We start from the raw sequence: 15,536 nt of genomic DNA on the forward strand, positions 1-15,536 counted from the left end.
GATGACTTACAGTCACACATGCGCATGATGGCTTTATAAATCACGCTGTTTAACAGAAATGCTCAGCCTCCCAATGAAAACCTCTCAGCCTCAGCACACACTCGTCTTTCTTTCTCTCTGTTGGCCGTTTGGAGCTGAAATTAATTTGGGCCCCTGATGTGGAGGGGCCCGCGCTGCTCTGAGGGCCCTTACCCTCGTAATTGCATCTGGAGTTTATTTCCCCTCTCTCTGTCTCACGCTCGCTTTCTCTCACTTTCATTCTCATTTTTATCTGGGTTTAGTGCGCTATTGCATTGTATGAATTGCTGCAGCATTTGTCATAATTGCGTGCAGTACAATTACAGAAAAAAATACAGTAAAAAAAGTGCAATATTAAAAAATATTACAATAATTGTTCACTATGTGAATATATTGTGAAATGTACTTTATTTATGTGATCAAAAGCTGAATTTTCAGTGTCATTACTCCAGTCTTCAGTGTCATATGATCCTTTAAAAATCATTCTAATATGCTGATTTGCTGCTCAGTAAACATTTCTGATTATTATCAATATTCAAAACAGTTGTGCTGCCTTATTTCTTTGTGGCATAAAATTAAAAAAAAAAAATAATAATAATAATAAAATAATTTAAAAATAAACAAAAAATAATTTATTTACAAAAATAATTTAAAACATTTTCATTTTAGCTAATTTTATTGTATTTTTTAAATTAAATTTAATTAAATTTAAATATATTTATTTTAATTAAAATATATTTAATTTAATTTAAAAATATTGAAAATATTGAAAACAGTGCCGATTCATATTTTTGTGAAAACTGTTATACATTTATTTTTCCGGATTCTTTGATGCATAGATAGTTTGAAAGAACAGTTTCTATTTGAAATTCAAAATATAAAATGTTTGTAACATGAAAAACTTTACTGTAACTTTTTATCAATTGAATGTATCTTTGCTTTAATTTCTAAAAAAAAAAAAAAAAAACTTTTATTTACAGTACAAATATATAATTCCTCTCATGTTCAGGCCACTGGTTGATATGGGCTGCATTCTACAGGTCATGTGACAACTTCACAAGAAGGTCAGATTTAAGTAGAAAATGAAAACTGGTCTCCTTGGCTGTTGAAAGTAGCCTTAAAGTGTATCGTCTTTGGCTTGGCCGTTGCAGTTATTCACCTCATGTTTCAGCACAGCCTCTTAAATGCTGACTGCTCAGGTTTCGATGAGTGTAATGCATAAAGAAGCTCTATCTTGACATTGTAATTTCATATTGCATACAAACAATATCGCTTTACCCTGCTTTGCACTTTTAAAACAGACTTAAAGCCAGAATTTACATTTTTGCCCCTCCTGCTAATGATGGGTGAGATAAAAATGAAATATTTTCACATTATTCTTTCATTGAAAATATTTTTAGTGTCATTTAGATGGGATAATCTAGCTGTTGTTCACTTCTTAAGGTCATTGCATCATGCACAATGAGTCCAACTTTGGCCTTTCTGTGAAAATGCACCTAACATGTGAAAACATGAGAATAAAGTAAAATACTATGAGAATAAAGTCAAAATACTATGAGAATAAAGTCGAAATATAATGAGAATAAAGTCGAAATATTACGAGAATAAATAGTCAAAAATACTACGAGAATAAAGTTGAAGTACTACGAGAATAAATTGAAAACACTACGAGAATAAAGTCAAAATGATACAAGAATAAAGTCGAAATATTAGGATAATAAAGTTGAAATATTAGGATAATAAAGTCGAAATACTGTGAGAATAAAGCTGAAATACTACGAGAATAAAGTTGAAATACTACGAGAATAAAGTTGAAATACTAGAGAATAAAGTTGAAATACTACGAGAATAAAGTTGAAATACAACGAGAATAAAGTCGAAATACAACGAGAATAAAGTTGAAATATTACGAGAATAAAGTTGAAATACTACGAGAATAAAGTTGAAATACTAGAGAATAAAGTTGAAATACTACGAGAATAAAGTCGAAATACAACGAGAATAAAATCGAAATACGAGAATGAATTAACTTGAGGACTCGCGGAAAAAGCATAATATTAAGAATATGGTATTTATTAACAGACTGAACAGGAACAACTTTTTATTCAGCTCTCACACCCAATAGACATTCCTTCAGGGGGTGCTATAGCTCTCTTATTTAGCCCTTTTTAATACCCTACAAATAAATGTGGGATTATTAGCAAAATCATACCTTTTTCATACTCGTGGAGACAGTATGCTTGGATAAATAACAGTTAATGTCTTTGATTGCATTCGTTATTTGTAATGTAAAACAAAGTCTCAGCTTTTGTGAAATATATTGTTTGTATTTCGCTATAAAACTGGCAGATTTTGAAAGATGAGACTTTGTAATATTTGCTGGTGCTCTCAATCTGGGCCATTTACATGTGCAATAGGCTAGAATATACTCTCAAAATATTAGAACTTTAATCTTAATTGCTACAAATTCATTCTCGGATTTTTGACTTTATTCTCAAAACATTTCGACTGTACACTCTTAAAAATAAAGGTGCTTTTAAAGGTTCTTCACAGCGATGCCATAGAAGAACTATTTTTGGTTCCACAAAGAACCATTCAGTCAAAGGTTCTTTAAAGAACCACCTCTTTCTTAACTTTTTATAAGCTGAAGAACCTTCTTTCGCCACAAAGAACCTTTTGTGAAACAGAAAGGTTCTTCATATGTTTAAGGTTCTTTATGGAACCATTTAGACAAAAAAATGTTCTTCTATGGCTTTATTTTTAAGAGCGTATTCTCATATTTCGATTATATTCTAGAAATATTTTGACTTTATTCTCATAATTTCAAGTTTTTTGTTGTTTTTTTTTCGAAATATTGCGACTTTAATCTTGTAATCTTAGATTTGTTTTATTTTTTAATGTGGCACTAAAATGCCGTTGTAATATTGCATAAATGTATTCTGACTTTAAGGGGAGAAAAGCTTTAGGCATTCTACAGTCCTGACAGAATTTCTTTAGTAGACAGTATTTATTTACTTTTAATCATGCACCTATCTGACTTAAACGAGAGTCACATTAGCTTTTTAACAGTTCAGTGTAGTATAGCACTTTCTAAGGAGGTTTCTAGCTAACTGGCAAAGACATTTTGGCACTTGCTAAGATCTTGCGTCTGAATATTTATATTTCTTGTTGTTCCAGAGAGTTGTCAGGGTTGATCTCCAACTCTTAAAGCATCCTCTGATTTGATTTTCTGTTTTAGGATAATGGATATTGATTATTTCAATAAATGATAGTCTTCCAGCAATGTGTTCGGTACTGACCCGCTGAATCAGGGGAACTGACCTCGATGATTAGATGTAGACTTATTTATACACTCTATACGGAAATCGCAGAGTACCAATGATCTATATGGATAAAGTGTAGTGGTGTGATTATGTAAACTAGGTGTTTAAAGAACCTGCTAAAGTTAATGCATGTGTATCAGTTGCATATTCATGTGGTCACGTCTTTAATCTGATGGACGATGTGTGGAAATTATTCTATACCCAGAATGCCACAGGGCTTTACCTGAAGCTCCTCACACACTTCCCAGTGGATGCTCACGTTTGTACCGATGACCTTTCCTCGGCCCTGTAATTGTAAACAAAGTCATGTGACCCATCCCTGATGTTATTAGAGATGCAGCCCATATTTTCTACCATTCAGCATTTTTATTGCTGAAGTGGGATAATGATTTCAGGGTGAAATCTTCGGTCATCAGCAGCATGTTGGTTCATAGGTTTACAGAACATGAATCACTAATGAGCTCCAGCCTGTTGAGAGCTTCCTGGAAGAAGACCAAGATTAAAAATGAGTCTTCATCTCCATTTATTATTTTATTTTATCATTTTTTTATTTTTTTATTTAAGAATGTACAGTTTTATGTATTACATACATATAATTTAATACAACAAAACTGTATTTTATTTCATTTTTAAATATTTATATAAGTATTTATATAAAGTATAAAGACATTTGAGTCTTTTTACTTCATTCTTTAAAAAGAAGCTGCAAATGAGAGTCATTTATACTAAAACAGGTTTGTTGTTGATGCAACCAGCAAAGACAATGCAATAGAAATTTGTTTTGCGTCATTTTGTCTTTCTCGTTCATTGCATTCAATTAAGTCTGTAAACCCAGATAAAATATATTTTTGTTTTCTCTGCCACTGTAGATTTAATAGCTGCCCAGACATTCAAGAACTGCGAACAGAACTGAAAATCGTTTTTTAAAATAAGAACAATCCACATGTTCAACTATAATGAAAAGACAAATTCTGACAATTTCTGTGTGATCTTAGGAATAACTCTTTACCAGATGATATCACAGATATTGATGTTATGTGGGAATTTAAGACCTGTTATGGAGGGAGGTGTGCAGAGGTTAAAGAGGACAGCAGATAGAGAGACAAGAAGAGTCAATACTTGCTGGCAAGTTTTATTTCTCTGATTTACAGCGTAGCTCTACGGATCACTGGAGCAGCAAGACGAGGATTTTAAAAATGAGGAAAGAGAGAATGGTTATAGGCTGAAAGGAAAGCAAGCTGTTACCAGGCAACAGCAAGTCAACACCCTTCATCAGATATCATTTATTCTGATTTAGCCGTCAGCATCTTTCAATCATCTCTGAAACGGGAGGAGGGAATATGGAGAGAAGAATGGATAACTCTTCACCTTTTCTTGGAGGCACAATAATTCTTCATTCCCCTGTGTCATGATGGGCTCTTCAGGCTCAGAGGTCATGCTATCAGAGCTAATGAGGTCCAGATCAATGTCTGCAGGTACTAATGTACGGTCGCACGTCATTACGGCCTACAGCTTCTGCTCACAGACTTGCTAGGAGGTTAAATCAGTTTTGAAAATTCAAGGAGTGAAGTGAATGAGGAGGCAGAAATTACAGTCAGTGGGTGTGGCTTAAATCTGTCAGTTTGCTTAAGTGGGTGTGGTTTCAAACCATAGGTTGGTTTTAAGTGGGTGTGGCTTCAGACAGTTTTGTGAAGTGGGTGTGACTTTAAGCAGTGGGTTGGTTTAAGTGAATGCGGTCTAAATACAGGGCTGGAGGTTGGTTTACAGAGGTGTGGCTTCTCAATGTAGGTGTGGTTTCTAACTGTGGGTTATTTTTTAAGTGGGTGTGGCTTCAGCCAGTGGGTTGGTTTAAGTAGGTGTGGCTTCATTCAGTTGGTTGTATTTTTTTTCTGTACAAAAAAAGCTTTACAGGGGTCATTGGATGCCCATTTTCCACAAGTTCATATGATTCTTTAGGGTCTTAATAAAAAGTCTGTAATATACTTGGTTTAAAACTCTCAATAGTAGTGTAAAAAAACACCCTTTTACCTTGTCAAAATCAGCACTCAGCTTAATTTATCGCATGGTCCCTTTAAATGCAAATGAGCTCTGCTCACGCCGCCCCTGTCTGTCTGGAATGATGAGCTGTAATGTTTACTTTAGCCGTGTTTAGCTGTGTTTAGTGGCAAAACTTAGCAACATTCACATTATTAAGAAAGGCCATTTGCAAAGATGCATAAAAAACCCTGCTGTGGCTGAAGGCAACATTTAAAGTTTATCTTCTAATATTTATATTTTATTCCAGCTTTATTTCAATAACCAAAACTATTTAAATACTGGTGTACGCTCAAAATCTGTTTATGCAAGTGTGTAAATATGAACTTGCACATGCACAGATTTCTATATTCTTTTTCTTTTACTATATATCTTGAATAAACGGCTTGGTTTTGTGGTGTATGTGCTGCTTAACATCCAACTGAATCATTTGTCATTAGAGTCGTTTGACAGTAATTCATTCAAAATTTGTGTTTGTTTGCTGCTTTATTTAGCGTACATAAAATATTTACATTCATAACTGATTATATACCAAGAGGAGAAAGAGAAAAATGTTTTTATATGGACCATTTGTTTGTGTAATGTTCAACAAAATAAATAGCACTGTATTATATGTAAGTGAGTGTGTGTTTGCAGTACACATGTGAGATGCTGTATTTCACTGTGTGTGTGTGTGTGTGTGTGTGTGTGTGTGTGTGTGTGTGTGTGTGTGTGTGTGTGTGTGTGTGTGTGTGTGTGTGTGTGTGTGTGTGTGTGTGTGTGTGTGTGTGTGTGTGTGTGTGTAAGCCCTGCAGGTCTGCTGCTATTTTTAGTCCATGTCTCTCTTCTTTCTTCTCTTATCTCTTTTTCTCTCTTATATCTTTCTTTAATGAATCTCCTCTAACAGTGGCTGACATTACTGGGCAATTTCCTGCTCTGCCCTGCGGCTCGACGCACGGCAGATCTGTGTTGCGCTGTCTGTTAATTTTGACAATATACATTAAGATGGATCATGCAGCTAATTATATATGTGCAGATCTCAAATAATTGTTTAAATGTGTGACACATTCATAATTTTTCCATATGATAAGGATGCTACAGTGCCAAGATAAAATGTTCAAAAGTGTTAATTTTCAATTTGTGCTTTGTAGAAAGTCATGTTTCTTATCAGTATTTCCAGTAATAATACTTCTTCGCAGTACAGAAGTCATCTGTGGGGCATTTAGGAAATGTATTCAGTTTGTATTTGCTTTTTATTGTTGTTTTAATGCTGTTGCTCAAGGGAAGTAAATTCATAGGAATCTGATATGAAATATACATTTTTTTGGGTGTTCAACTGCTCATGAGTGTGTTTATGACTGAATCTAACATCTGTTTCTTTCTGTCTTTCAGGCATTTCTCGTGTCTTTCATCCAAGTACATGTGTCCTGGCGTTCCCGCGGTGATGAGTAACCTGCTTGCCAACATCAACGCCTACTTCGCTCACACAACAACAGCAAACACCAACATCTCGGCCTCCGACCGATTTGCAGCGTCCAACTTTGGGGTTTGTCAGTCTTACTGTGGATGGATGGATGGATGGATGGATGGATGGATGGATGGATGGACAGATGGATGGACAGATGGATGAACGGATGGATGGGCGGATGGATGGGCGGATGGATGGACGGGATGGATGGATTGACAAATATACAGATTTATGGATGGACAGATATTCAGATGGATGGATGGTTGGACAAATATACGGATGGATGGATGGATGGATGGATGGATGGATGGATGGATGGATGGATGGATGGATGGATGGACAGATGGACAAATGTACAGATGAATGGATGGATGGATATTCAGATGGATGGACAGATGTACGGATGGATGGAAAAAATTGACAGATTGATTGGATGGATAAATAGATGGACAGATATAAAGATGGATGGATTGGTGGACAGATATTCAGATGGATGGATGGACAAATATACAGATGGATGTATTAACAGATATACAGATTGATGGATGGATGGATGGATGGATGGACAGATGGATGGACAGATATACAGATGCATGGATGGATGGATGGACAGATACACAGATGGATGGATGGAAAGATATACAGATTTATGGATGGATGGATGGACAAATATACAGATGTATGGATAGATGGACATATATATGGATGAATAAACAGATATTAAGATGGGTGGATGGATGGATGGATGGACAGATATAAAGATGGCTGGATGGATGGACGGAAATACAGATGCATGCACGGATGGATGGGCAGATACTGTATACAGATGGGTGAATGGATGGATGGATGGATATACAGATGGGTGAATGGATGGATGCACAGCAGATACAGACGGATGGGTGGATGGTAGATTGACTGATGGACAGATCAATAGATAAATGGATAGATGTACAGATATACAGATAAATAGATGGATGGACAGATATACAGATTTATGGATGGATGGACAGATACACAGATGGATGGATGGAAAGATATACAGATTTATGGGTGGATGGATGGATGGACAAATATACAGATGTATGGATAGATGGACATATATATGGATGAATAAACAGATATTAAGATGGGTGGATGGGTAGATGGATGGATGGATGAATGAATAGATTGACTGATTGATGGATCAATAGATAAATGTATAGATGGACAGAAATGCATATGGGTGAATGAATGGATGGATGGATGGGTGGAAGGACAAACTTATGGATGAATGGATTCATATACAGATGGATGGATAGTTCGACAGATTTATAGATGGACGAACAGATATAAAGATGGGTGGGTGGATGGATGGATGGATGGAGGGATGATTGAATGGATGGATGAATAGATTGACTGACTAATGGACAGATCAATAGATAAATTAATAGATTGACAGATACGGATGGATGGACAGATACAGATGGCTGGATGGATGGACAGAAATATGGATGGATGGACAGATATACGGATGGATTGATGGATGGATGGATGGATGGATGGATGGACAGAAATACAGATGCGTGCACGGATGGATGGGCAGATAATGTATACAGATGGGTGAATGGATGGATGGACAGATATACAGATGGGTGAATGGATGGATGGATGGACAGATATAAAGATGGCTGGATGGATGGACAGAAATACAGATGCGTGCACGGATGGATGGGCAGATACTGTATACAGATGGGTGGATGGATGACTGATATATGGATGGATGGATGGATGGATGGACAGATATAAAGATGGCTGGATGGATGGACAGAAATACAGATGCGTGCACGGATGGATGGGCAGATACTGTATACAGATGGGTGAATGGATGGATGGATGGATATACAGATGGGTGAATGGATGGATGCACAGCAGATATACAGATGGATGGGTGGATGGTAGATTGACTGATGGACAGATCAATAGATAAATGGATAGATGTACAGATATACAGATAAATAGATGGATGGACAGATATACAGATGGACGGATGGATGGACAGATATACAGATGGATGGATGGATGGATGGATGGACGAACAAATATACAGATGGGTGTATGGATGGAGGATGGATGGATGGATGGATGGATGGACAGACAGGTATACAGATGGTGGGTGGGTGGGTGGGTGGGTGGATGGATGGATGGATGGACAGATATGTAGATGGATGAATAGATGATAGATTGACTGGACAGGTGAATGGATGGATGGACAGATATACAGATGGATGGATGGATGGACAGATATATAGATAGATAAATAGATGATAGATTGACTGATTTACAGACGAATGATAGATGTACAGATATACGGATGGATGGATTGACAGTTATACAGATTGATGAATGGATGGATGGATGTACAGATGAATGGTTAGATGATAGGTTGACTGATGGACAGATAAATGGATAGATGTACAGATATACAGAAGGATGGATGGATTGACTGATAGACAAATCAATAGATAAATGTATGGATGTCTGGACGGATGGATGGATGGACAGATATACAGATTACATGAATGATAAGAGGCTTTGATTAATTAAATAAATGAAAGTATTGAAGAACAAACTGATGGATAAACAGATGCATGATTGCATTAGTGAATGAATGGATTATGGATTATATGATTGAATAAATAGATGCATAGCAGGAGGCAGCACTGACCTGTTGTTGTGGCTTTGGCTTTTCTGCAGAGAGAGAAGTTCGTCAAACTCTTGGATCAACTTCACAACTCTTTGAGGATCGACCTCTCCAAGTATCGGGTGAGTTAAAGCAGCCGAACGGCACATCGCACGTACGATACGCCGCTCCAGATGGATTTTCTATTTCAGACACATCAGAAAGAAAAACACTCATCTATTATTCATCGCCATGGAGATAATTTAACCTCTCCATCACTTTTAGTGATCCCCTACCTTAATTTACAATGACATTCAAACACTTTACGAGCTCTTCAATGATCAAAAGGTCCATTTATTCACACGCAAAGCAATGATTTGAGAAAGTGCCTCAGAAAACCTAAGATTGTTCTCGACTCTTGCTGCCCTTCTTGCTTTTATACTAATTGCAGAGCCTCTCGAAATACGTCACGAGAGAAGCGTCTTTCAGTCAGACAGAAGTTTCTTCTGAGAGCACGCTTTCGCAGTCAGATCATGTATGACTCTTGACGACGTGTGGTCTGTCTGTATCTCAGTGTGAGAGCTAGAAAGCATTGACAGGGTGCTCACGCACACACACACACACACACACACACACACACGACTGGCAGGCGTCCAGGGAATTCAGTGGCCGTTACCTTCTCCTCTCCGTCCGTCAGCTTCCAGGCAACACGTCCTGACAGTAATACACTCTGGATCTGCAGGGCTCTGTGGATTTGACTGTAATGAAATTCTGAAGCAAAGTGAGTTTGGTTTCACGTACAGCTCTTGTGGATTTGGCACATCGAGGCAGGTTTTGTTCTTCCAGAGCACTTTAACGCCTCTGCTTTATTAGATGAATTTCCACCGTTTGCGGCTGTGTTGTCTACATCATCTGTGTTCAATAAACCTCAGGCAGACTTATCTCTTCGCCACTTGTACAGGATTATACATTTCTTCAGACGCCTTGAAATCACAGTGAACTCCCAAAAACACTAGACGCTTTCTGCTCAATCTGGCTCTGTTCCACATGCTTTTAAAACAACAACGCTGTCGTAGCCAAAAATCAAATGCACAAAAGTGCCTAAACTTGAAGTGCAACATTTTATTTTATCCATCTGTCTGAAATCAAAACAGTTTATTTACAAATATTATACCGTCTCTTCTGCTCACCAAGGCTGCATTTATTTGCTTAAAAATACAGTAAAAATTTTAAAATTGTAAAATATTATAGCCATTTAAAATAGCTGTTTTCTATGTGAATATATTTTGGAATGTAATTTTTATCCCTGTGATCAAAGCTGAATTTTCAGCATCATTACTTTAGACGTTCTGATGGTTCCTCATCAAAACTCTCTTCTGTGATTCCGACCCACTGCTGACTCTTACAGTTTAATGATCTCTTACCTTAGCAATCTGTTACCAGCACACTGACCTGCCTGAAGCCCAACCATATGTTCATATCTCTCTGCTTTTCTGACATTTCACATCGCTCAAGAGCTTCTGCACACTTATTAGTCACCTCAAACGGCCATAGAGACTTTCAGTGTGAGGCGAAGTGTTATTTTAGTGATGTTATATGAAGTCTTTAGTGGCACGCTTGATTTCAGACACCTCAGGGCTTTTTCACACTTGAGCGTTTAGACCGAGGGCAGAGTTCAGTTCGTTTGGTGGACACTTCATGTAAACTCAAGCAGTTTGCAGTTAGTATGAAAATAATCAGTCCTTATTTGCAGAAGTAAAGCTGTGTTGGTGGTATAGAATTTCTTCTTTTCCCAATCATTTATAATATAATGCATTTCTCAAAGCTGGTTGTATATGAATAAACTGCCTGATATTTGCAGCTTGCATTCATTGCATCTTTTGCAATGCAAGACAAATGCAATTTCTGTGCTGTGCATGTGAAATTTTGACAGTGAATTTAGAGACAAATAATATATATATATATATATATATATATATATATATACATATATGTATATATATATATGTGTGTGTATATATGTGTGTGTGTGTGTGTGTGTGTATGTATATATATATTATTATTAATTAATAAATTATTATTATTATTCATTTTTCATTTATTTTAATTAACATTATTATTTTCTGTCTAATTTGTCTCACTAAATGTTTTTAAATTGGTGCTTAAAACTACAATAGAGTGTAAAAATTGTTAAATTAAAAGTAAGAAATTGCTTCACAAATTACTGATAAAAAATGCATAAAAATTTTGAATAATAGGAAACATTATTACAATTTCAAATAACTGTTTTCTATTTGAATAAATTTTAAAATGTAATTTATTCCTGTGATGCCAAGCTAAATTTGTCGCATTTATTGATAAATTGCATGCAGGTCCAAAAATACTAAAGTAAATAAATAAATAGATATTCTAGTAAACCTCACTAAGTGTTTTTAATTTCCTGCTTAAAACTGCCAAAAGGCTGTAAAAAATCTTGCTTTAATATATATATCCTCTGGGAACAAGTGTGTTGTTTTAATTTATCTTGTTTTAAGGTTGTTAAGATATTTTTAAAGGAAAACAAGACCAAAATCCAGGACTCGGGGTGGTACAAACCCAAAAATACTGCGCAAAGTGACCTGCGGCGGCGGAGGGAGGAACTTGGAATCAAAGCAGTGTGAAAACAGCCTAAATTGATTTGCACGAGTCTCTGTTTTTTGGTGACTGTTGTTGACAAACAGCTCCAGCACTCCATTACTCGCTCTGAATAATTAGAGAGCTGCGGTGAAACACCAGCCAAGAATTACAGCAGCGACTGACGCTCTGGCATCAATAAAAGCGCCGTAAGCGTCTCCCAGACCGCAGGAGTCTCTCCTCATTCTTACAAAACCAACTCAAAACTATTACATAACCGTCCCGCCGCAAAACTCAGTGACATTTTCTAACCTGTTTCTCTGAGCGCGTCTTTTGCACACGTGTATGCGGCATCCGCACATGCACGCTCACAGTGTAAATATACTGTATACCTTCACGCTAGAACAAGCAGGCTGATAGCTTTACAGCCCAACAGCACATTTTCTCTGTCTGTTGCCGGTTTTGCTCGGGCTGCTAAATTATGATATATTTTGTCATTGGTGCTCATGACGATGGAACATGTTTGGGTTATTAATATTGCTGCATAGTGCATGCTGCATAATGCTGCTGGGTGAATGAAGATGACTCACGGTGACATGTTTTTAACCATCCATCTCTGCCAAACCTACTCAACCTGAGGCCATTTGACACATTAGCAGGTGGAGCATCCACCGTCTAGAGATGTTTATCATAATATTTCAGAAGAAACAGCAAGACTTGGTCAAATGCAAATCTATCTTATGTTGATTAGAAAAATAATAATTACCTGTATCAAGCCTTTATATATAAAGCATTATCAAAGTAAATTTAATGCATTGATAATATCATGCAATGCACCTTAAAATGCATTGTATGTCATGAATAATTGTAACCACAGTTATTATACTATCATTATACTATCTATTCTTTTTTACACCTTTGAAAAGTACAATGCATTAAAACATAACAAAAATTATTCATGAAAAGATACAATGCATTACTGTACAAGGTGCATTATGAATAGCTTTATAATGCATAATGCATAAAGGCTCACTATTGATTCTTTTATCTAATATTTATGCTTGCTATATGCTTGCACTGTTAGTTCAGCAACTTAAAACTCTAAACTTAAATAATATTCATCTAATTCAGCGATAACTTTAGTTTCTGCCTTAAATTTGTATTTAAAAAAAAAATCTTGTTTAGTTGAATCTTGTAAAGCTTTAGTAGAAAATCTGTTGAGGTAAAGTAATGGAAAAACAGATCATGACTTATTGATTATATATTTTTAGACTTATTGATCATGTTGATTTTTACTTAAATAAATCTATAGAAACATCTATCATTATATACCTTAATTTGGATCTTTGTGTAATTTATAAAATAAAAACTGCATATTTTACAGGTTATTCCAACTTTTTTGACCTATCTATTCCATCATCTGTTTCTTTAACATATATATTCCATGAAATCCATAGTCACATAATCTGTAATCTTAATCTATTTATCTTCATTGTCAAATGTGACCCTGGACCACAAAACCATAAGGGTCAATTTTTTGAAATTGAGATTAATATATTATCTGAAAGCTGAATAAATAAGCTTTCCATTGGTGTTTGTTAGGACAGGACAATATTTGGCCAAATACGACTATTTGAAAATCTGGAATCTGAGGATGTATTAAAAAAAAAATCTAAATATTGAGAAAATCACTTTTAAAATTATCCAAATGAAGTTCTTAGCCATGCATATTATTAATCAAAACTTAAGTTTTGATATATTTCCGGTAGTAAATTTACAAAATATCTTCATGAAACATAATCTTTATTTAATATCCTAATGATTTTTGGCATAAAAGAAAAATCTATTATTTTGACCCATACAGTGTTTTGTTGGCTATTGCTACAAATATACCCGTGCTACTTATGACTGGTTTTGTAGTCCAGGGTCACAGATATGCTCTGAAAATGACATTGCAATGAGAGATGATCTGATGTTAATTCTGTTTGCAGGATAATTTCCCTGCTGGAAATCCAGAGAGACTCCTAGACTTAAAATCAACCGTCGACCTGCTGACGAGCATCACCTTCTTCAGGATGAAGGTACAACACTGTCACACACTCACACACACTTACATAAAGAGAGAATTATGCAGGCTTTTACACTGGAATTAAAGCAGTGTGACTCAGCTCTGTGACTCACACACACAATTAAAACCCCTCATGCATCTCATGGAGGAGAAGTCTTTCAATTAAATATATGAATGAAGCCTTTTTTGTGACTTTCTTGGGCAGTCAAAACATTGTGGTAGTTGTTATTAGGTGTGAAGGACTTTCCTGGCTCCACAGTAATTTCCTGCATTAAATAGTCAAGTATGTTAAACAAAAAGAAAAAAAAAAAAAGAAAAAAACCTCCTACTATAAAACTCTTTAGAAAGGAAATTTTTCTCCTCAGGAAAATAAGAAATTCTTTAAAGCATAGAGAAAATGTAACATTATTATTTATTTGTTTGTTTGTTTATATATATTTTAATTTTATTTGATTAATTATTGTTTTAATGTTAATTAAGCACATTTTCTCCCAAATTCTCCTCCTCTTCATTACTGTAATACGTTCATGCAAATCATCAGTGTCAGTTTTTCCAATACAAATTCATTAAAAACTGTTATAATCGTGTATAAATGCTTTACAAGTTTAATAATATAGCATTATTTTTACTAAATTAGAGCAATTAAAATTTTTATACTATTACAATATGGTATTACAGCAATGCCAATGTGCTTAATATAATATAAAATGTCTTTGAAAGAAAATACTTCTCCTCAAGGAAATAAGAAATTATTTAAAGCATAGATACATTTTTAAATTATAATTTGTTTGTTTATATATATTTTCAATTAATGTTATTATTATGTTCATGATAATTAGGCGCATTACCCCACAAATTTCCCCTTTCATTTCTCGTTTTCATTACTGTAATGCATTCATGAAAATCCTCAGTGTCAGTTTTTTTTTTTCAATGCAAATTCATTGCATTTTTTTTCAATGCAAATAAAGAAGTCTCGTATGCTCATCAAGGCTGCATTTATTTGATCAAAAATACTGAATAAAACTAATATTATAAATGTTTTTACAATATAAAATAATGTTTTTTATTTTAATATACTTTATAATAGAATTTATTCCTGTGATGCAAAGCTGAATTTTCATCAGCCATTAATCCAGTCTTAAGTGTCAAATGATCCTTCAAAAATCATTCTAATATGCTGATTTATTAGAATTGTCAATGTTGGAAAAACTGTTGCTAAATATTTAGTTTTTTCTTCTTCTTTAGGTTTCTTTGATGAATTACAAGTTAAAAACAACAGCACTTAATCAAAATATAAATCTTTTTACTTAAATGTAAATGGGTTAGTATTAATTTCTTTCAAAAAAAGCAAGAATAAAAATGGACTGACCCCAA

At 35.1% G+C, this 15,536-nt stretch overlaps 1 protein-coding gene across 1 annotated transcript in view; it reads left to right on the plus strand.

Moving 5' to 3' along the window:
* The window catches only part of LOC141345380 (protein unc-13 homolog C), a 180,657-nt gene that overhangs the window by 52,408 nt on the left and 112,713 nt on the right, over positions 1–15,536 (plus strand). The window contains exons 12-17 of the mRNA XM_073850236.1: positions 3,547–3,629; positions 4,337–4,408; positions 4,766–4,816; positions 6,747–6,900; positions 9,556–9,624; positions 14,086–14,175. Coding sequence (XP_073706337.1) covers positions 3,547–3,629; positions 4,337–4,408; positions 4,766–4,816; positions 6,747–6,900; positions 9,556–9,624; positions 14,086–14,175 — 519 coding nt within the window. The remainder of the gene's footprint in view (positions 1–3,546; positions 3,630–4,336; positions 4,409–4,765; positions 4,817–6,746; positions 6,901–9,555; positions 9,625–14,085; positions 14,176–15,536) is intronic.

Source organism: Garra rufa, chromosome 11, assembly GCF_049309525.1.
Source record: "Garra rufa chromosome 11, GarRuf1.0, whole genome shotgun sequence".
Taxonomy (NCBI): domain Eukaryota; kingdom Metazoa; phylum Chordata; class Actinopteri; order Cypriniformes; family Cyprinidae; genus Garra; species Garra rufa.